The 24,122-nt window shown below is 47.3% G+C and overlaps 1 protein-coding gene across 1 annotated transcript in view; it reads right to left on the bottom strand.

Moving 5' to 3' along the window:
• Positions 1-24,122, bottom strand: part of TMTC1 (transmembrane O-mannosyltransferase targeting cadherins 1) — a 195,937-nt gene that overhangs the window by 20,840 nt on the left and 150,975 nt on the right. The window contains exons 12-13 of the mRNA XM_058655741.1: positions 13,138-13,281; positions 205-313 (exon numbers count right to left, since the gene is read on the bottom strand). Of these exons, the coding sequence (XP_058511724.1) occupies positions 205-313; positions 13,138-13,281 (253 nt within the window). The remainder of the gene's footprint in view (positions 1-204; positions 314-13,137; positions 13,282-24,122) is intronic.

Below are 24,122 nucleotides of genomic sequence, written 5' to 3'. Positions count from 1 at the left end.
TCTCGACAGACTTTGACCTGCAATGGTCGACAGATCCATAGCTCTGTCTAGAGGCTCAAACACAGAGAACGTTGGCGAGAGAAACAGAGCTTGCACTCTGTCATGCTCAATGGCAGCTGAAATTAATCTGTTAGTACAATAACCTGTGTGACACTAACTGATACATTTGGTAGTAGCTGTGTGGAATCCAGCGAGGACGGTTACCTGCTCAGCCAATAAAGAAGCCAGGCTTGAATACGCGTCCGCAAATTCGGGGCCATACTTGATGGAGTCCTTCAGTAAGCGGATGGCTTCCTCCTTCTTCTCCTGGGACCTACAGAGGAGAAGTGGAATGATCATCTCTTCATCACACTTTGTGTAAATCCCTCCCATTAGGATGTAAGCTGTCTCCTGCTGAGCAAAGATTCATTCTGGATTCATTCTGGATTCCATCAGAAATGAATTGAACTGGGTTCCTTGAAGGAGCTATTAATACCTTTCTGTCTCCGAATTCCTTCTGGAAATTGACCTATGCAATACCGAGGGTTCTTCCTGGACTCTCCAACCATCGTTTATTAAGCTCATCAGCAAGAAACTTTGACCCTCAGGGGACCAGTTTGTGGCTGTGGGCACTGTCAGGGCGGCCTAGGAGTCAGCTGTACTACTGTAGGCTGAGGTTCCCCATGATGGCTGTGTCCCCTGGCAAGGACGAGCCAGGCTAACCTGCCAAGGTGAACCTTTGGAATTGTATTCTAAAAAAGGAAAAATCCACACACAGCCCAAGCAATTAGAGCAGACTGTGGCCACTGGTGCCAAAGAACAAGGAGCTACTTAACCCCCATTTTGTTCCTGAAAATCAGGGCTAGCTCTAGCTTCCTCACTCAACTCTTGGCTCGGCAATTATGTTCTGGCTTAAAAAGGACTTTAAGCCCGAAGGTCATCTGCCATCTTCTTGGGTAAAGTTCTCTGTAATGTTAGTATCATGGGGAGACATTGGGTTTTAAGCCTGGCTATCAAAATCCATGAAGAAAGAAAAGGTAGGAATCAACTTTGCTCATGAGGCAACTCCACAAATGCTGCTCTCTTGTTAAAGGCAGGTATTTCTCCCATCTCTCCCAGTTACAAAAACAGGGCTATGTGGGTGAGAATTCATGGATTTAGCAATAACTATATGCTATTTACTCACAAATTTTCACTAATATTATTCATTCTTATAATAACCCTGTATGGTAGGTATTACTGTCCTATTATTGTAAACATTTTCAATGAAAAAATCATTATTTATTTGGAGGCAGAGTTACAGCAAGACAGTGAGAGAGAGAGACCTTTCACCAGCTGCTGATTCACTCCCCAAGTGCCCATAATGGCTGGGTCATGCCGGGAGTGTCAGCTGGGGTTCCCACACTGGGTACAGGGGCCCAAGCCATCTTCTGTTGCCTTCCCAAGCACTTCCATCAGATGATTCACTCGCCAAGTGACCACAATGGCCAGTGCTGCACCAATCCAAAGCCAAGAACCAGGAACTTCTTCTAGGTCTCGCATGCGGGTGCAGGGTCCCAAGGTTTTGGGCCGTCCTTGACTGCTTTCCCAGGCCACAAGCAAGGAGCTGGATGGGAAGCAGGACTTCCAGGATTAGAACTGGCGCCCATATGGGATCTAGGTGCGTTGAAGGCGAGGACTTTAATTGCCAGGCCACCGTGCCGGGTCCCTCTTCTTTTTGAATGAGACAATCTGCAGTCCAGCTCCATCAAGGGACTCGGGTATGTTCACATAGGCACCCTCTGGAGTGCCCTTCACCATCCCATACCTACTTATTCTCAGTACTTCGACCATCAGCCCTTCTGATCAAGCAGTTCTGAGTGTGATTCTGTCTGCTGCATCAAGAGGTTAGAAACCCAGACTCCAACCCCATCCTGACCAACTGGATGACACTCTGTATTTTCTAAAGATTTCCAGATGATCTACCTGCAAAGGTCAAATTTCAGGAGAAATGCTCCATGAATGATCACAAGGCAGTGAAGGTGGTGTCCTGCCCAGCTTCCCTACAGCTTCAGCTCCTATAGGGTGAAGGTAGGCAGGGGGAAACCTTGACTCTGCAAGTCTGAGTTCTTACTTACCAGAAGCAGCTTGTTACAGGGCAATATCACCTCGCAGAGTTTGGGGCAGGAAGTCATATTGCCAACACCACAGTTGGATTTCAGCATACAATTTCATAAGTACTTGAGTGTCTATTTACATATCACACACTGAGCTATTATTGCCCTAGGAAGTTGGCTGTCTATAGTACATGATTAAGGTCTAGCTAACTCCTAATGGGCTCCTTGGAATGCAATCATGAGTTTGAGAACAAGGTTAGACACCTGCGTCTTTACATGGCTTCTCCTTTGCACAACTGTGGCTTTAACAGTGCAGGATAATGGCACATTTGGCATGAAAGATTCCAGTGCTTACTTGTACATTCACATATCCAGTCAAAAAACCATTTAAAGAATGTCTACTAAGCTCCACGAAGCCCACATGCTTGCGTACAATTAAGTTCTGTTCCAACTGATCCCTTGAACTAATTATTCCTCCAGTACACATTTTTACAATTAAAATGTACTTCTTAATCCTAATAACTTGACTAAGGTTTTCTACTCAGCAGGACTGTTCCTCCGGGGATTTCATAAATCTTTATTTTTATTATTTTTTTAAAGATTTATTCATTTTATTACAGCCAGATGTACACAGAGGAGAAGAGACAGAGAGGAAGATCTTCCATCCGATGATTCACTCCCCAAGTGAGCCGCAACGGGCCGGTGCGCGCCAATCCGAAGCCGGGAACCAGGAACCTCTTCCAGGTCTCCCACGCGGGTGCAGGGTCCCAATGCACTGGGCCGTCCTCGACTGCTTTCCCAGGCCACAAGCAGGGAGCTGGATGGGAAGTGGAGCTGCTGGGATTAGAACCGGCGCCCATATGGGATCCTGGGGCTTTCAAGGCGAGGACTTTCGTCGCTAGACCACGCCGCCGGGCCCTCATAAATCTTTATTAACATTCATTTTGAAATCCTCCTGAAGTCCAAAGGAATACATTGACTTAGGAAACGAAGGCTGAAAGTTGAGTCCCTCAGGACAACACTGAGCTGGGGTATTCATCTAAATTAGCAAACACAATGACCGCAGCCCCACAGAAATGATGGAGAGCTTTGGATTTGTCCTGGCTCCCACCAGTCAGAAGGGATACTTCTTCCATGTGAACTCACCAAGACTGGTGAGCATTTTAAGACTATCCATGAATATTCTTGTGAACACTTCCCACTTCCCAAGGACATTAGTACATGGGACAGATTAGAAAAGTTACCAATCTTGGTGAGCTTGTATTGTCTATGAGAGAAAAAGAAACACAGCTGTTTCTTGAGGCAGGTGTCTGGCACAGTGGGTAAACCACTGCTTGGGATGCTGGCATCCTATATCCAAGAGTTGAAGTTCCTGTCTCCTGGATTCCAGTTTCCAGCTCCTGTACACTCTGGGAGGCAGCAGGTGATGGCTCAAGTAGATGGGTTCCAGCCACCTATGAGAACATCCACACGGCATTTCTGGCTCCTGGTTGCAACCTGATCTAGTCCCAGCTCTAACAGTCATTTGAGGACTGAACCAGCAGAGAGAAGATTCTCTCTTTCTCCCTTTCAAACAAAACAAAAATTAAGAATAAATTGTAAGGAAGTTTTAAAACTCTCAAAGTCCTCTGAGGGATGGTAGACCTTAAAAAAACACCTCATAGCATGACTTTGTGGGTGAGGATGACAATGTGCCAAGACTGGGGAAAAACACATTTCCTCAAGGCCTGCACCCATGGGTCATGCTGCAGTTGCCCAGGAGTCTTTGAGAGCCTTTTTGTACCATGTGGTCAGATTAACCAAAAACACGTACTTCTTGGGAAGGCATCATTCAATGTCCTAAGCAAGACTTCGAAGTTACTCAAGTGGTCAATTTCTTCCACAACTTCTCTCATTTACCCTTTGCAGGCAGCTTAAGAAACACATGTGTTTTGAAAATAATGCATGTCCTTGATCATGCAGTTGCTGCGTGAGCATTAAACATCACTACAAACTGACCACAGCAGCATCCCTTTAACAGACACAGAAGAGCACATGTTGCTGTGCTCACTGGTCCAGACGGGTAGTGTTCAACAACTCTACCGCATTCCCACAGTCCCAGTGCACCTTACCCAGCTGTGCTTAACACCTTCATCCCCACATCTGTCGTTAGTTCCTCCCACATATCACAGGCAGACAACTGAAAGTCCTTCAAGAGCACTGCTTTCAACATGTTCTCATACAAAAATCTTGACAAATGCCCTTTAGCTCACAGACTGTCTAAAGCCTGACAAGATGGTTCTGACTATGACTCCAAACACAAGCAGGTACCCACTGCCCCAGGTAGGCTGGGGAGGGGCCTTGGCACGTATACCATACCACCCTGCGCATCCAGCTACTCCATTGCTTCTCTGACTCCACAGTCCTTTAATCTCATCTGGGCTGCTCTGAAACAGACTTGAGTGTTCAGAGATTAAGCTTCTTAACAGGATGCTCTCCGTATGTTGATGACAACCACTCATTTTAGAAATGAAGGCTAGACTTGGAGGTTCTTGAATTACAGGAGTGGAGAGTGAGAACCTCAAAGCCTCCACCATTTGCCCTGGTCCTTAGAGAACATGACCATTGCAGTGGCCTTGTGCCTGCCAGCCTGGCATTCCATCACTGCAAGCTACAGGGCTCTGCCCTGTCCCCACACTACTTCCGGTTCTCCTGTGAAGCCTTCCCTGACCTGCCAAGTTCAAAGTATTATCTCATGGTCACAGCTCCTAAGCACAATCCAGAAAGAAAATAACACCCATACATAACTTTGTCTATCTAATCTCTATCAACTTTCTTAACGTTTCTATCTTCTTTTGGTATCTCAGTAATAACATCTGGAAAAGCAGTAGAATGGCTGAGACCCCTGCTATCCAGGCCCAGCCCTGGCCATGGTGACCACCAGGAGCCTCTCCTGTGTGTCTCCCCCCTCCCTTAACAACAACAACAACAACAACACAGATACATTGAGCTCAAAGGTTTGTGCCTCATTCCACAGGCCTACGGCACCAAGTGGGAACTCTGTATCCAGCCTGCTCCACAGATGGGCATACTCCTCCTCCTTCTCATTTCCTCCCAGTGCCTTGCTGCCTGCGACCTTTCCAGGCTTTCAAGGAAGCATCAGTATCCGTACACCTTGAAGTCTGTTTCATCCCTGAGACTAGTACAACGATCTACACATGGCAGAAAAGGCAGGAGATGCTAAAATGTTAACTCAGGTCTTCATAAATCTCCTTACACAAGCGTCCTAATATTTCAGTAAATCTAGACAGAAGGGGGCCATGTACTAACTTACTTATATCTTTGTTTTGCCAGCTCTTTAAGGATTACAGATGTGTTCCTAAGGATGACAGCAGCATTTCAAGACTTGGAAGCACGAGAAAACAACAAGAACGCATGTGACGTCTGACTTAACTACATTGCTAAGCAGTGCACCTGTCTCGACTCTGCAGAGCAGTTCAAAACACAAACTCAAGCCCGAGTCCAGGCTCTGACTCCACTCCCACAGGCAAACATTCTGACTCTGCTCTGTCTCAGGCCCACAGCAAGCACTCCAGACGCTTCGGCTTCTCTGATTCATTGGCTGTTTTTCAAATCTCACTAAATTCTCTCTTTTCCCTCTGTTTTTAAAAATAAGATTTAATTTATTTGAAAGGCAAGAGTTGCAGAAAAACACAAGGAGAGACAAAGAGACCTATCTTTCATCTGCTCGTCCACGCCTCCCAATAGTCGAAAGTGTTGGGGCTGGGCCAGTCTGAAACCAGGAGCCTGGGAGCTTCATCCGCGTCTCCCCTATCTTTTGATGCTTTCTGATGCACATTTGTTTGGATCTGGACTGGAACTGAAGCAGCCAGGAATTAAACTGCAGCCAATACAGGATGGAGGCATTGCAGATGGCGGCGTTACGTGCTACACCACAGCACCCATTCTTAGCTACTCCACTTCTGATACAGTCCACTGCAGGCTCCAGGGCACAGGACAGAGGGCTGCCATTGGACTCTGCACTCAGGCTAAAGCGTCAATAATGCTACGCCCACTTGGGATACTTCTGGATATAGGGGTCATGGGACACTGGCTGGAGTGGCTGAGGGGCACAGGGATACCCAGTCATGGCAGGGCAGTCTCCTGCCCCATCAGAGCTCCTGCAGGAAAGACCTCAGCTGTGTATCCACATCGCAGCCCCCGTGGCATCTACCCGAGCCCCCCAATGCCAATAAACATCCCCTAGTATTGTGGCAACTTCCCCATGATTCCCTCGGGAACATCCCAGAGGCTGCAACTGCTTAGAATGAGATCCTGGGACCAGGAGAATCTGTATCTCTGATTCCTGAGAGTAACAACAAGCAGGAAGGAGATCTCGCTCATAACATGCAGATGCTGCCATTAAACACTGTGCTTTCACAGGGAATGTTCCCTCTGGGTGAATGGCTTTGGGACTGTTTCTTCCTGTGTGTTCGGGAAAAGCATCTGCATCCTCCCGCTTGCCTGGTTGCCTCCCAGGACAGACACTGAGCAAACGCACACAGGGCTCCAGCACAGTCTCTTCCAGTAATTAAGACTCTGTCAAGTTTGTCAACTTAGAACACTTTCTGCATTCCTATGGAGGAGTCTCATGACACATTCATTTCGACTAAAAGCAGATGCCTACTTTGGAATAAAAAAAAACAACTGACACTTGGGGAGAATTTAAGAAATTCCAGTAACAGAAATGAATGGCTCTGGCGAGCCACTTGGCAGCAGTAAAATTTCCCATTAACCACAGTGTGAACTTGGCGTGCTACTCCGCCCACTTAATTGCCATTCCTTGTCAGGGCGTGCTGTTGGCGTTGGATCCACAAAGGACACCTCCCACCAATGGAAACAACCACACTGCACTTCTCCAGCTCCATCTTCAAAGCTGCAAACTCCAACTGAGATGACCTTTGCAGAGGACCCAGTTTTTCAAGGCTTTTCTCTCTTTTACACGCAAAGACAAAATGGGATTATGTTCTGTGTGGCTTAGGTTCAAGTTTATGGAGAACAACTCTGGGCCTTGCAATGGGAACACAACACCTCATTCCTGGGGTTCACCCTCATTTTTCTTTGACTTCTGGCTGGAGCCATGTGCAAAGACCTGAGGACACTGCTCATATTACAAACTTGTGAAGAAGAGAACACTTTTTTTCACAATTTAAAATCATACTTATTATAGTTAAAATTCAGAAAGGAGATTATTGCCCCTGGCCTACCACATACCCTCGAGTTGGAAATTCAGGACCTGAAGAGGGAATGTGCGAGTCTGTTTTGTCACACGACAGCCTCAGTAGGCGAAGCAGTCCACATCAGGACCTCACCCAGGGGCTGCCCAGAGCAGTAACCACAGAAACATCAGCCTTGAGCCTTCCTGCATGTACACCTCGGAAGGGCCTTGCTGTCTTAAGACCTCGTTAGTGGTCAGTTTCGTTAAGTTGTGGCCATGCAGAGCCATTTCTTCAAGCGTGCATGGAGGTGAGCTAGGAACCAGGGCCTGGCCAACAATCATTTCAAAGAGCACCTAAACAGGTCTACTGTGTGTTGTTGAGACTTGAAGGAAAACATGTAACAGTGCCCCCTGGTTGGGACCTGGGTGACGGTAACCAAGAGCTTTCTGGTTTAAGCCAGAATCAATGTATTTCGCAGTGAAAGGCCGCTTGGATGACCCTGTTTAAGGCATAGTCCTACACAGAGGTGGCTGCCTGTTGTCTGAGTGGTGTAACAATGGCAGATGCTTCACAGGGGTCTGTATCATGAGGAAGGCACCTTGCACAGGTTCTTGCCCATAGAACGATACAGCAGATACACAAATGTCAGGTCCACTTGCTCGTTCCTACTCTCCACCCGAGGTCACTGATTTCTCCACAAAAGGGGAGGACTGACACCCAGGGAGATAAAGGTCTCCGCTGGCCACCTACTCACCCCTCAGCTATGAGACTAGAAGCCTGGAGACCTCGTTAAAGGCTACAGTTCCGAACTGCTGTAGCTGAGGAGGTCCCAGGAACCACATGGTCCCACCTTGAGAGGGAAACTGACCCTCACAGATAGAATGTTGAACGCAGCTGTCCAACTGTGTTCTTTATTCCTGATTTATTAGGAAGTTTAGACCAAGATCCTGAGCTCCACACTGGAAGTGAGAAATTATGTCCCTAGAACACTTAGCCATGGCCAAAGTTTATTCCATCTGTATTGGTTCCAGGTCCTACGTGAAGTGTTTATATGGACTACTGCACTTTGTACCCACGAAGCATGGTACACTACGTCTGGTGTCCACGTTTGCCGTGAGTAACTCAATGAACTTGTGTTCTCAAGGCCATATACCAAGACACAGTGCAGTTCAGACTCCAGTTCATGCCGCTGGGGCTGGGACGTTTAGTTTCAAGCAGGGCACTTGGGGTAGCAGGGGCCATGGCAGGCACCAGCTTCAGAAGTCCCCTCCCAGCTTCCCAGAGTGGGCATTCCACTACCCTGATTCCCTGTCTGTAACCATAGGTTGTAGACCTGTGCTCAGGCTGTCCCACAGAGCGTATCATCATTCCAACATCAGTTGCCTCCCTCTGCCTTCCAGGTAGCGGCTCTACAGTGCTGCCAGGGTTAAGGCAAGAGGAAGGAGGAACAAGAGGGAGGCTGTTAGAACTGGCAAGGAGTGAGGGCAAAGGCCAGCCCCCTCCCCACCTCCCCACTGCGCTCACTGGGGGAGACCCTAGAGGATACAGGTAGGGCTGGGTACCACAGAACATACATATGTTAGGTCCCTCCTGATTCTCCTGCCGGCCCACAGAGAGCTCCCCAGCCTGGGAGTTGTTGGTCGCCTCTGGCAGCGTCTGTGCACGGGCCACACTGACCCAGGTGCTTGTTAAGCTGCAGTAAGACAAAGGGACACAGAAACACAAGAACACACACACACACACAAAGCTATACACACTTCTCTTACACTCTTAACGGAACAATGCCTTCTTTAACCTCTATCTCAAATCATTCCAAGTGACTCGCCTGCCCACAAGACAGCCAAAGAAGCTGGGAAAGATGAGGAGGGGGAGAGGGTTGGGAAAATGATTTTTAGGGCCAGGAGACTCCTGAAAACTCCTGGGCTTGCCAATGCCGTTGTGCCTGTTAAATCATCCTCTGCTAAACATATTTATGTGAGGAAAGAAAATGATGATATTCCAATTCCTTCAAGAGAATGTAAACAAAACCAGGGGGGGATCCTCCAAGGCTGCTGTCCCCCACAGGGCTTCCGGCAGTGCAGCTCTGTTTCTGGCCTCAGCAGGGTTTACTGCAGCTGTCACAGCACGAGAATAAATAGGGAAAGGTCCTTCGCTTGTAAAGCCGACTCTGGGCTTCCATCCACTCGAGTTCACTTCATTAGTGAGCACAGTGGGAAGGAGAACCGTTGCGGTGAGGGAAGGCCACTTAAGAGACACCATAACAATTAGCAGCGTGGTTGTGCCAGCTAACTCCCAAGGCATGGGGGAGGAAGGAATGCTCATTTCCCAGACATTGGCGATGAAAACAGAGCTGCATTATTACATGGGCTGGAGGAGTTCTCATTCTTTTAAGCATTTACTCTTCTAGTAGTATTCATCTGAAACATAAAATGGCAAGACCCATGAATATTATTCATAAGGGTTTCATTGGAGACTGGCCAATTAGACGAAGGATCTAAAAAAGGCTTCTCATGGGGGAGGTGGACATGATAATGAGAAATAAAAGCCAAGGAATCCTGATCCAGGATTAGGCAATGGGTTACCTTTCCTGGAATGGAAAATTCCAGAGTGATGTCACACATGTAACTGGAACAAACTAGATAAATCATGGAACAGGGTAGACCCTGAACAGCCACCAATGTCAGAGAGGACAGACTCCAAAAACAGTCAGGAGCAGGTGTGTCAAGATTAAGGTCATGAATAAAGAAAACCAGGTTTCTAGAAACAAGGGGCTCATTACACTGGAGTAAGACAAGGGACACAGAAAGAGATGCTGGTCACAGCCACACCCTGTTTCAAAGGACCAACTGGACGGAGAGAGAAGGGGAGAAGAGTAGGGTGGGCACAACTGGGAGGCCAGGATCAGAGAAAAACATGTCAGAATCCAGGTATCAGAGTGGGAGGGTAACATGATTGACAAGGCCATGGCAAGGTCAGGCTAGTGAGTGTCCCTAGGCACAGCAGAAATGGAGAGCCCTGGAGGGGAGCACACAGAGGCAGCCTGTGACTGATGGAGCTGTTATGTTCCCTAAAGATGCCAGCACGGGGAGGAGAGCAATGGCCCTCAGGTCCCTATGGTCGCACAAAAATTTGTGAGATGCTAGTCTTGAGCATGGAGATGGTGTTATGAGATGCTAGCTAGGCTTCAAAGGAGCTGGGAGGAGGAGACTTGGGGACAGGCCTCTGTTACAGCAAGTTAAGCTGCTGCTGGGACATCCACATCCTGTACTGGAGTGCCCGGGTTTGAGCCTTGTTGCTTCTGATTCCAGCTCCCTGCTGGTGCCTACTCTCAAAAGCAGCTATTGATAGCGCAGGTTCTTGGGTGCTAGCCACTCATATGGGAGGCCCAGAACAAAGTTTAGCTCCTGGCTCTGGAAGCCCAGCCTTGACTATCACAGGCACATCAGGCAGTAAAATAGCAGATGGAAGATCTTGGTTTTTCCAAAAACCAAGGAAGGAAGGGAAGAAGCCCCAAAAAGGAAGGAGAGAGCGGGGAAAGAGATTTGTGGAGAAAAAGTTATGAGTGAAAGATGGGAGCAACAAATGTTACAGGGTTGGGACTGGAAAAAACAGATCTCAAGGAACCCTGGCTACTAACAGGTCACGATGGGGAAAGTAGAGGAGCAGGTCTCTATTCCCCACTGATGTGAGCAGAAGGACCTCAGAAAGCAACTATTTATCCATTAGGCTGGCATTCTGTATTCCAGATGAGAAAACAGCACAGCCATCTTTGAATGTGCAAGTCGCCTTTCTGTGAAATAAAGACTGTGTGGCCAGAGCCAACACTCTAAGGAATATGTCCCCGGCACTCACATCTATTTTAAAGATAAAGGATACCCTACTTCCTGTGTCCTTCTTTAGAAATTCAATTTTCCAGAAGACCAAACTAAACAAAACCAAATTGTGCTGTGTCAAATTCATCTTCTAGACAGTTCAATGACTGGACATTGCATTGCCCATTCTGAGTTTTGATTGTAAGATTTATCGTACCACACAACACTTACATTCTATCATGGGAAGGGAGGGCTGTTTTGACAATGAGGATGGGATGAAACAAGTTTACAAGAGGTTCTTCTCTTATTCCATTTCTGTAACAAACACCAGCAACTATTCTATCCAGACATACACAGAATTACCTTCTGATATCCTGAATTTAAATACTCTATTATATTATCTTGAGTCATTAGGGACTTTGTATCTGTTTGTAAAAAAGAAAGTTTATGCTAATCTCATCTGTTTTTGTCCACCGTTTTTTTGACATTTTAGGTTTCAAGCAAAGCCAGCAATAATTAATACGAATTAAAAAGGCCAGCATGGACAACCATCCCTGATCGACCTCTCTCACTACCACTGCGCTGTACAGAGTCACAATGGATTAGCTTCAAAATCCAGAGGAACAGTCATGAAGGGGGCCCAGAGTGTTTGTATGATGCCCAGGGAATCTACTATTGCAAACAGGGCTGAAGGTGTCTGCATGTTCCAAGAATTCAAATGAACTGCTGGGACATTACCGGGAGGTTCTGACATGCTCACATCTTATTTAAAGATGGTTTCCGGGGCAGATACTTCTTTCAATGTCAAGGTTGTTAGTGAATATCTGTGTTATCCATATATATGAGCATGCAAAGTATCTCTTTTCCAAGACAGACTATGAGCCAAATACACCATGGCTCGCAAACATTCACAGTAATAAAAGAATACATGCCATTCCAGTAAAATTTTAATTTTTGCATTTTAAAAAATTACCTTTAATACTAAGATAATTTGAATTATACTACAGTTAAACAAAATGTTACTAAAATTCATTTGTTTTTTATATATAATTGCCTTGAGCAAATGATTGGCACACTAAGGGCTTGGATTCAAATCCTGACTGCTCCCAACTCCAATTTCCTACTAACGTGTACCCAAGGAAATAGCAGAAGACACCACAACTGCTGGGTCTTGGTCAGCTACCTGGAGACATGCAGGGAGTCCCTGGCTCCTGGCTCTGACATGGCTTGGCCCTGGCTGCTGTGGACATTCGGGGGAATGAAACAGTGAATCAGAGATCACAGTCTCTCTCTGCTTTTCAAGTAAAACAAATTTTAAAAATGCATCTACCTAGAATCAAGTGAAGACGTGTTTAAACAAAGAGATACTAGCCAGTGTGAAGCAGAGAGGGGACATTCAGGAAGTAAGAGAGGACAGACTGACGGCAGAGGGGCACCTGGAGACTGATGGACACAGGAAAGCAGCACACACAACAGTGTTGTAGTGACCAGACATCCCAGCAACATTCAGACAGTGGCAATCGGAACTGCACTGGCAGCCGGAACTGCACCCACAACCAGGTAAGAAGGGGAGCTCACAGGAGCTCAGGAGTTGAACCAAAGAACTGCCTGTCCTGCTGATTCGTTTGATTTGATCAGGAGCAGAGACAGAGCAGCAGATCCCAAACAGGCAGTGCGGGAACAGGATGGATTTTACAGCCCAAACCCCCCAGTAAAGCCGAATCAGGTGCCATCTTATATAGGGGGGCAAAGGCTATGGGATAGGACTACACATGCACTAAGCTGAGAGCAAACTCATTTCTGGATCCATGAACTGCAACAATATGGCATCCTACAGGTTTCACCCAAGACAGGTCCGGGCTGGAAAAGACAGTCTAGGAAGTACTCCTTTGGGCTCCTCAGAGTCAGGCTTTACCAGGATGAGATTCACTTTCCCCTCCAAGTTTGAGAATCCTAACTCCTCAGCTCCAGGGAGGGGCAATGACCCCATGAGCAAAGGAGTGTGCAGGAGAGAGGGGTTTCCGCCTGGCCACTTGCAGACGGGACACTCACTTCAGCAGATTGCCCAAGTTAAAGAGAGCCCGGTTGTGCTGGGGGTGCAGCTGCAGAGCCCTCTGGTAGTACATCTGTGCCTCCGCCGTGTCCCTCGTCAGGGTCCCAAGGTTGTTCAGGGCACTTGCATGGCGTGGATACAACCTGCAGAATCAGAAACATTAAGCCAATCAAGGTTCCTAAAGTCTCAAGTTGGGCCCACCAATCCCTGTTATGCTTCCACTAAAATGAAACAAACCCTTAACTCTTTGTTAACTATCTGCATCAAGTCTTGAAAATTTTTGTTTCACCTGAAGGTACATAAATATGGCTGCAAAATACACACCTGATGTTTATAGCTAAGCAACCCTTAAGCAGTATGAAAATAAGAAATATGTAAACCTACCAGGGTTGATTCAATCTTTGTCCTTACATGCCTACTGCCATGGCAAAAATCCATCCTTTGTTGGGGATGACCTTCCAGCCTGGTGCAGGGCTGGCCAGCTGCCTGTCAGGGGTCTGGATTTAACCACAGGTCTCTGGGGTGAAACTGCCTCAACACCTTTGCACTGGAGCAGTAGGACCTCTTGACTGAAAGGTTGCCGCCCCTTAATAGAATCTCTCTCCCCATTAGAGCTCTCCATCTTGCCCTACCTTGACTATCTTATCTCATTCCCCCATCCTCCTGCAAGCTGGCTGCACCTGGCATGAAATAGTTCTTAGAATAAAAATTGTGAGAATTGAAAATATTTAAAAACTGATAATCAGGGGCTGGCCTAGTGACACAGCATGCCAAGTCATCACCTGTGGCACGGACATCCAATATGCGTGCTGGTTCAAATCCCAGCTGCTCCACTTCCAACCAACTCCTTGCTTACGGCCTGGGAAAGCAGCAGAGGATGACCCAAGCCCTTGGACCCCTGCAACCACGTGGGAGACCAGGGCTAAGCTCCCGGTTCCTGGATTACTGACCCAGCTTTGACCACTGCGGCTATTTGTGGAGTGAACCAGCAGGTGGAAGATTCTCTCTCCTGTCTCTCCCCCTCTCTGCGTAACTCTACCTTTAAAATAAAAAAAGTCTTAAAAAAATCCCCTGGCTATCAGTAAATGCCTGGTGAAGGGGAAACCAGCACTTCTGGAGCTCAAAGGCAAACATTAAAGCCAGCCCAGTGTGGCTCTGAAATTTGTTAGTTCCCAGGCCTTTGTAGTGGACACGTGCAGCAGTCTCATAGCCTTACTTTCTCACCATCGCCCAGGGTCCTCCCAACAAGCCCCTGGGCTGGCTTTTAATGAAGACAGGCCATGATAATATCCTAGGAATAAAAAGCTCTGCACTCGTCCAATTTTTTGACAAACAAATATCACTTGTGCTCCTGTCACACACCTTGGAGGATCCATTTAATCTTGGAATGCAAGGGCTTCTTTTGGAAGTCCATGGAAGACGAGTTACACCATCTTGTGTCTCGGTTCAGCACAGAGCTTCCTAAGCTGATCTGAGCTTTCCCAGTTCTCTCACTTCTCTCTCAGAACAGCCATGAGTATCCACTAGCAGGAGATACTCTATGTGACTCTTCTGGGCTGACAAGGGACAGATCTGATGTGATAGCCATGAGTAACACATTGCCCCAACGTCTGAAAGCCCTAGTCACAGCAGCTTTGGGGACTGTTAAGAGACACTATATTAAAGGAAGTCAGTAGATAGAAACACACCGAGCCACTGCATGTGACGCTGTTTGCTTTGCTCTTGTCTCCTCTAGCTGGCACGGAAAATTCTAAGCTCTCTAATATCGGCGTCTTCACCCCCAACTCTTCAGTGGCTGGCCGACAGGTGCATGGAGCTTTCTCGGAGATGCCAGTGGAACATTTCATTGGTATAACGAGAGGCAAAAGCACTCTCCCATGGCTGACCATCACTCCATGCCCTGAAGTGTCTGGGAAGCTGCTGCTAAGAACTACTTTGGCAGTGGCTGTAGGAGCTTGAATTCTTCTAAAGAGGCTTTTTTTTTTCATGTCAAATAAAGTACTATGGCCTCCAAAATATCTCCATGGCATCCAGTGCATGTGGAAAGGACAACGGCCATGCACCTTGCCTCCTCTCGGACCAGCAGTGACAGAAAGCACCTGTGGCATGTGTGCCTTCCTGTGTCCCAGAAGAGACAGGCTTTTAAGACTTTCCCCTCCCCTCATGTCTTTAGACGGTGGAGCTCTTGAAATAAACATCTGCTGGAAAAAACACTACACCAAAGGTCAAGGTGAAGCCTGTAAGAGCTTCCACAGTGGGCCCACCAAGGTGTCCAGGTGTCTGCTCTGCCAGGCAGCTGGGCCTCAGCAGCTGGTCCCAAGCCCTGCTGCCTGGAGGCTCTATTCCCACAGGATCCTACCGCCATGTCAATGGACAGCCAGGTGCTTTCAGTGTTCAATGAAAATCAGAAAGAGAATACGAGCCCATGTCAAACTCTCAAACAAGCATACAAAGCAAGCAGTGAGAAGGAAATGAAGAGAAACCAGAGGGAGGCATGAGGAGAGACCAGGGCTTCTTCACCGATGCCCTGAGCTCTAAGCAGGGGTGGATCTGCAGGAGTGGAAGGAGGTGCAGAAAGAGAACGCGGTCACAGAGGAGGCCCCATGATGACAAGGAGCCCAAGCCCACCCAAGGGGCAGCTCGAATTCCCTCGGGCTTCGTGATGCCACCACAGCCACAGCTCTCCCCCTGGAAACCGTAGCCATCCATGGATTATTCATAGTCACAGTGAGGGTCTAATAGCAATCTCCTCTCTCACCGCGTATCTAATTAGGCTCACCTTCCAAGCACTGAATTATTTATGAAACAGAGCTGAATTTCATCAAAAAGAATCCTTAACAACCAGGTCACAAGAAACACCTGAAAAATATTTACATACTTGTACATATAGATGTTTCCTTAAAAACCGGACTTCCATTTCCTGTGGGCCTATTCAAGGTCAAGATTTATTTGGTATATTTACTTTTTACATAACTTTGGAGTTGGCTTGCTCTGTGTCAATGCTGGGGTCTCCACTGACAGAGGAATTTTCTATGGAAAAGAGGAATAATTTCAGAAGTGCCTATGTTGGTACATAGGTACCTGCAAGTATGTTTCACCAAAGACCCGCTGGTGGTTAGTCCTATCTTCATCCAAAAACCTCAACAAATGACTCACTGAGCTGCAACAGACCTTTGAAGACCAGTAAGAACAGAGCCAGATTTCTTCCGAACAGTCTTAGTCAACATTTGTATTATCTGTAGGGACTCTCACTACTCATACTCTTCACTCCCACTGAAAGTGTATTATGGAGAAAGTAGGCCAAGTGCCTTCTGCAGAAAGTGTGTTACACTGTCCAGTAGATCTGAGGCACAATGAAATGTATTTTTCCATCCTGAAAAAAGAAGTATGGGTATGTGGATCAAGTTTTTGAAGCTGAAGAAAATCTACTTTCCAGTATTGAAATGATTTGAATATTTGAATACTTGATTATAAGTAATTTGAAATATTTAATTATCAATGTTGTATTTATTTATTTGAGCGGCAGGGAGAGAGAACTACCATCTGCAGGTACACATCCCAAAGGTTCCGTAGAGCCTCAGGTGTGAACCAGGGGCCCAGTGCAGGACCCGCACACGAGTGGCAGGGGCTAGCTTCTTTGAGCCATCCCCACTGCCTCCCAGTTGCTGCCTGAGCAGGAAGCTAGAGTTTGGAGCTAAGTCCCAAACTGAGGTACTCCAAGCGAAATATGGGTGACTGAGCTGCTGGGCTCCAGACCTCCTCCAGGTTTATTTTTAAAGTTTGTCACTACTTACATTTTGTTTGACAGAGAGAAGAGACAGACACAGAGAAATCTTCCATCTCTGGGTCACAGCCCCCAGTGTTACAGCATACTGGGCTCAGCCAAGAGCCCAAAACCTGATCCACATTTCCTTCATGGATGACTGAGACCCAATTACTTGTTCCCTGCTTCCTCTCAGAGCCTAAGTTAGCAGGAAGATAAAACTGAAAATGAGGCGGGGCTACAAATCCAGGTACTCCCATGTGGGAAGTGGGTGCTCCACACAGCATCTCTATTACTGTTCAAACACATACCCTGCCCTGTATTTTTTAACAATCATAACATCTTGGTAAGCATGTTAGGGGCTCTTAACTTTTATCTAACGACATTTCACTGCGCAGAATTAATAAAACAGACAATCAAAGTCATTAGTGCCCTCCGTTCCCAATCACCGTATCTCCATCAACAAGGCAGTGGGGGAGAACGCTGACCAAGAGAGAACAGTGTCCTTAAAAGCTGGAAGGCAGGAGCAAAAGCAACTACGTTCAAAAGGCCCTAGAATGGCATTAATGGCACTCCACATTTGAAAGTGCTTTCCCACGCTCTGTGTCATTTAACCCTCAACCTTCCTCAAGCGGAATGATGGTTCGGTTTCACCATGCGGGGCGGAGTGGCTGAATTCATGAGCTAGACATCACAACAGCAGCTCCAAACATGGGCGTTCCGAAGTGCCAAGGAGGCAGATGGGTCCTGAAAATCTATTTATCTGCCCAAATGAAACACAAATCATTCCACCCGTGGCGATGAAAATGCTCTGTTACAAATGAAGAGTTTCCATTTGGAATGCTTGTTTTTTTTGTTGTTGTTGTTTGGTGGCTCAGTGTCAGAAGTGAGATAAACTCAGTACCTTGGAGGCCAGGGTACAGAGATGCTTTCTCGCCGCCCAGACATGCCCATGCCGTGCGAGGCCACTGGGATGCCTGGAAAGCCACTGAGAATACCGACAGTCGTGTGTAAGACATACATGTACTCTCCAATGTGCTGCTCCCAGGCATTCGCAGTGCAGGGGCCTCTGTGTCAGGACATCCTGACTACGGTGTGGTTTTACATTCTATTTCAGGCATTTACTTTAAATTTTGTACAGTGTGTCTCAGAGCCACACCCACTGTTAATTTTTCCTTGTTGGAGCACTTCTAGGGACATTTCATTGTTTGCATAATACTGAATCATGTGCTCCAGTTTGTAATTTCCTTTCGGAGACTACACACCCTGATTTATTTGCCTGATTTTCATTCCACGCATTAATTTATTTGAGGTTAACTATGCTAAAGTCAGATGTTTATTTTCCATTTCCTGTGGAGGAAAAAAAAAAGTCATGAGAAAAACATAGCTGAGAAAAAAAAAATAACCATAAATACCTGAACATCAACAAAGTAAAAACCTAGACCAAGGAAACCTCCTTTTGTGTCTCGATAGGTTACAGGCCAACCCTGTTGGAATTTTAGGTGTTTCAAGTGGCTGCTCCCCTGGGATGGACCATCTGGATTGTGGTGTGGTCACACTGCTGGGTAGAACACGGGTCATTTTACAGGTCTGCCTCTTTAATTGTTTGGCACTGCCGTTAACATCAGGCCTGTGTGTTGTCACTTTCTGGGGGGGCACTTTCCCTCTTCTGAACCAGCAGAGACAGCTTTGGGAAGCAGGGGCGTGGGATGCATTCTCCAGCGACCTCCTCGTGGGGACCCAGCAAGACTCCACCCAGGCCTAAGATGTGTCCTGAGGCTATGAGTCATTGGGAATGGCTGAGCTCTCCTGTTGCATGGGGTGGGGAACTTTACACTTCCTGGGAGTCTTGCGGGGGGTCACTTTGGATCTCAGGGGCTACTTTGGGAGAGTGGGTAAATAACCGGAGTTCGAAGCCAAGAGTGACTTTCTGTGTGCCTTTGGATTTATGCCTGTCCTTTAGTTGTTTTCTCCATTAAACTTAATAACACTTTGACTTCTGTGGACAAAGGGGTTTCTCTGTGAACAAATGAGATGAAGGGTTAAAAATATCCACTGTACCTACTACACTGAACACATGGGATGTCTGGGGTCAGCTACAGCACCTGTGGGGAGCTTGGCTCAGCTAGTGAACCCTTGCCACACGGGAGGAGCCAGCTCTCCTCCTTCCTTACGAATCTTCCTTTCTTCAAAAGCCATTCCCTTTACTGCTGTCTTGACCTTCAGTTCGCTCCCATCAGTCAAAGTAATACCCATTATCTCTTCATCATTCAGGCAGCGAAGAGTTGAGACATTCTGTAGCCACCTGTTTGCTACACAGCAGGTTCCCAGAGGGGAAGGAGTAACCTGCTCCTTTCAGAGAGGGTAGGAATGCTCTCCGTCAAGGACTCACTCCAAAATCCGCCAACCCCTCCTCATCTCAGGCACAGGATGCCACTGGCCACCACAGCAACTTTCTCCAAACTCTTCCAACACGCTCACCACCGAGTGGGACTCTAGACACGTGCAAGGATTATATCCTGGTTATACTGAGACTCAAGGTCCTGCGCTATACATCAGCTCGTTGCTGGGATCCTTCTACCAACACTCCACAGGCCTGAACACAACCTGGCTGATGAATTAACTTGGTGAAGAAACACAGGTGGGCAGAGGGAAAGTGGGCTGACACTCCCCATCAATGACTGATAACCAAGGGGATCAATTAGACGTGAGGAGGGCAATACCCTTCTAAGGAACTGTCACCACTGTCTGCTGACGGGCAGGGCTGGAGCTAGGCTTATTACTCTTCCTTCAACATACAGGGCAGTCCTGCAGAGTTAAGAACTGTTCTACCCAGAGCAGTGACTGCCCTTGATGGAGACATGCTGCTTGTTACTAGACAGCTGCCTTCTGTCCAGAAGAGCCTGTGATGGATACAGACTATGTACTGCCTTCATCCAATATACCTTCCCATTGACATTTACTAGGCACCTGTTAATGTGCCTGGTCCTCCGCTAAGGACCAGTCAAAAGGAAGCTGTTCTTGCCCATTGGTGGAAGACAGATCAGCACGCCACGTCACGCAGCACAGGGATGGCAAACGGAGAAGCTGCCAGCACCCAAGGAGCCGGGTCCAGAGCACGCATCAAGGGCTCTCCTGAAGAGCTGATGTGTTTCCAGAAGGGGACCGTAGGTAAGGTGGGAGAGTTCTAAGAGGAAAGGAAAATCCAGAGGACCTGGGGAAATGCAATCATTTGGTTCAGGCTGGAACAATGAAAGGAGGAAAGGGAAGAGACTACAAACCTGCACCTGAGCAGTCAGGAAAGAGCAGAAGCAGCAGCTGTGGGCAGAGTGTGACTCCACACAGAGCCTCTCACAGCAGCCCTTGGTACCAAGAACACGACAAGGAAAGAGATGAGAGGCCCAAGCTCCTTTAAAGGTTTGTAGATGGAGGAGTTCAAAGCAGGAGCCGAAAACCCAAGCCAGCAGAGTACCACAGGTTATTGAAAGCCTTACTTAAAGGAGAAGGAAGTGGGCCCGGCGGCGTGGCCTAGCGGCTAAAGTCCTCGCCTTGAAAGCCCCGGGATCCCATATGGGCGCCGGTTCTGATCCCGGCAGCTCCACTTCCCATCCAGCTTCCTGCTTGTGGCCTGGGAAAGCAGTCGAGGATTACCCAAAGCTTTGGGTTCCTGCACCCGCGTGGGAGACCCGGAAGAGGTTCCTGGTCCCGGCTTCGGATTGGCGCGCACCGGCCCGTTGCAGCTCATTTGGGGAGTGAAACATCGGACGGAAGATCTTCCTCTCTGTCTCTCCTCCTCTCTGTATATCCGGCTTTCCAATAATAATAATAAAAAAAAAATCTAAAAAAAAAAAAAGACAGGATCTTCTTTCTTAAAAAAAAAAAAAAGGAGAAGGAAGTGGCCACCAAACTAGGTAACTCACACTTAGATACAGAGAATAAAATATGTGGCATTTATTTACCAGATATTTACAACTCCATGTGCCTGGTCATCTCCCCCATACTGGGACCAAGGACAGAGCTTCCTCTTATCTTTCAGGGCAGGCTCACAGATACTTAACCTAACCCCGAATAAGGATGGGGGGACCTCAACAACACCTCGGAGGGGCATGTGTCTAGCTTGGCACTGGATACACCAGTAAAGATGCTGAAATGCCACACTGGAACTTCTGGCTCACAAACCTACCTCTACTCCATCACTTTGCTTTCCTGTCCATCCAGACCTTGGAAGGCAGGCAGTGATTCCCCAGGTCACCAGGCTCCTGCGATCCACGTGGGAGATCTGGACTGAGTTTCTGAGTCCTGAAATGAGCACTCCCTACCATCAGTGGAATGAACAGGCAGATGGGTGTGCTCAAGGTCTCTGTCTTTTTGTTCTTCAACCAAGTGCATTAAAAAAATTAAAAAGTTGAAGTTCATGGAAATGTCCATTGTCACTGAACTCCATTTCCATGCATGTTTGGAAGTCCCTTCACTGGCAGAGAGTAGCAGACACTGTGGAGAACAATGAAGCATGGAAGAGGAAAGACAAGTGGGTGGTTGCTGCCCCCTGAGCAAAGGTGGCCAGACAGGGAGGGCCTCATAAAGCCAATGACAAGAGCCCTGAAAGCAGGGAGGCAGGCAGCCATTTAGACATCAGAAAGTGACAGAGAGAGAGTCAGGGACAGAAGCCCACATACGAGCAGTCAGCACCATTGTACAGCATGTAAGGCCACAGCTGCTAGTGCTAATATCCCATAGCCATTTTGTGACCTGGCTGCTCCACTTCCGATCTAGCTCCCTGCTAATGTGCCTGGGAAAGCATTGGCAGCAGATGGTCCAGGTACTTGGTCCCCTGTATCCATGTGGGAGACCTGGAAAAATTCCCTGGCTTGTGGCTTCAGATCAGCTCAGCTCCAGCCACTGAGACCATCTGGAGAGTGAGCCAGTGGATGGATGGTCTCTGTCCTTCTCTCTCTCTTTCTGTAACACTACCTTTCAAATAAATACATACATATTAAAATGAAGAATCCTACACACAAGGATGCTACCAGCCTGTGTGGGACCATGTAGCTGGAAGTGAGGGAGTGAGGGGGCAGCCTTCACAGGGCTTGGGGCAGTCACTGTGAGTGAGATAGGAGCCACTGCTGGCAAGGGCCCAGCGTCCAAGGCTGCTGTGTGACCACAGTGTTGGAGGAGAGAGGGACCAGTCAGAACACTGCAGTGGTCTGGATGAGAGACGAACAGTGCAGGGAGTGGGAAGCGGTCTGCTCTTGGAGATGCCAGTCCCACGGACTGAGTTTCTCGCCGCTATGTTTAGATGTTGCTTTGAGCCTTCCACATGAATTCCCTCATAGTCCATGAGAGGGCCGCCCACTACTCTCCCTGTATCAGGACACTTAGTACACATGCTGCAAAATTAGTGACATTCACAAGAAACCATGCATGAAGCTGGCATAGTGGATTTTGTCTTGTGCCTCTGAGGGTCCCCATTTAACTCTAGGGTGCTGATGGCCACAACTGCAGTCAAAGTTGGCCACTCTCAGCTCACTGTCCTGTTCCGCTTGGGGCACTGCTGGCAGCTTTAGGGAGCTGCCCTATCCAGGGCTTCAATTCAGTCCAGGGAGCAGTACCTAGCAGATAAACAAACGTCAGGGCTCACCTCCAGGCCCTGTGCTTGGGACACCTGCTCCTACCCGTAAGTGCCAAGGTTAAACTCCTGGCTCTAGCTCTACTCTGCATACCAGTTTCCTGCTGCTGGGCATCCTGGGAGGGAGTCATGCTGGCCCAAGTACCTGCATCTCTGCCATCTATATGGGAAACCTGCAGAGTTCTAGGATCTTGGCTTTGGCCCGGCCCACTCAAGCATTTGTGGGGAGAACCAGGAGATAGAAGACTTCTCTCTGTGTGTGTCTCTGTGTTGTACCCTTTCTGTTTTTTTGCATTTAGATGAGGTCATTTCCTTTCAGGACTGCGCAGGGCCACTGCACCTCCAGAGCTGCCTGCGTGAGCCTCGCCCTGACCTCTCTCTGCCTCGTTTCCCCAGCTTCCTTCCTTCCTGCTCCCAAAGGCATCCTTCGTTAATTTTCTAAATGCAAATCTCTGCCTGATTCTGTCTCCTGGAGACATACACTAAGTTTTTAAAGTGGAAAAAACTAGACCAGACACAGCACAACTATTTTGCAAATGAAGCCCCAAAATCTGACTTTGAAATTCCATTCGTAAATATGCCTATAATATGATTAAAACTCTAGGTTCCCTTCTATACCTCCCCCATGAAACAGTATTTACTTCCTTAAACTTAATGAATAAAACTGCCAGATTTAATTAACACTATGAATACAGTGAGAACATCATTTCATTAACAAAAAGAAACAGAAACAATTCCGTGATACTGGAAAAGTATATTTAGACTTTCAGAAATGGAAATGGCACATCAGCCAAAACTCCCATCACCACTCGCTAATTCTGGCTAACAATCAGAAATGGAATTTTAATGCTTTCCAGAAACACATGGCAGCTAGCTCCCAAGGCTACCTATAGTCCAGAGTTATTTTAAATGTTCATTCAACATAGGCTGTGTAAAAGATGGTCTTCAAATACTCACTGATTCCTGATTTTTTTGAAAACATATTCAAGCTCCAGTAAAAGGCAACTTTTAAAGAACCAGTATTCTAACATGAATTATAGCGATTTAATTTTGATATACCAAGATATCAAGGAAGACTGGTTAATTATACAGGGTTAGGTTTCTTTAAGACTCATTCCTTCATCCCTTCCCCTTTTCCATACACATTCATCGCAGCCCAATCAACTCTCCTTGCTGAATTATACCTGTCCACACAGGAAGGAATGAAGAGACTCGCATCAACAAGCTCCATGACTAGGACAAACCTCTGCTCACTACACAAACTCCGGTAAGGAAGAGCATAGTCTTTCTCTAAGTGAGCATATTATACCCTGTGTGCACATCTCTCCTGCAGGAGAACATGAAATATGCAACAGGAAATACACTTCTCCGAGTAGAAAAGTAATTCAGCTAGGGTAATGGACATTTAGTTATAGAATTTCTGTTGTAAACATCAACAGCAACCCATCGGGTAGGAGTGGCAAGGCCACTTTAATGAGCTGATGGCCGGCTAGGTACACCTGAGTTACCTTCAGGGCGGGGGACATTATCATCTGTGGCTAACAGGTTATCTGCTGGGAACAGTGTTCCTGGGGGGTTATGGAGGTCCAACAGCA

Source organism: Ochotona princeps, chromosome 27 (assembly GCF_030435755.1).
Source record: "Ochotona princeps isolate mOchPri1 chromosome 27, mOchPri1.hap1, whole genome shotgun sequence".
In the NCBI taxonomy this organism is placed as follows: domain Eukaryota; kingdom Metazoa; phylum Chordata; class Mammalia; order Lagomorpha; family Ochotonidae; genus Ochotona; species Ochotona princeps.
This window is presented reverse-complemented; position numbering and strand designations above follow the sequence as displayed.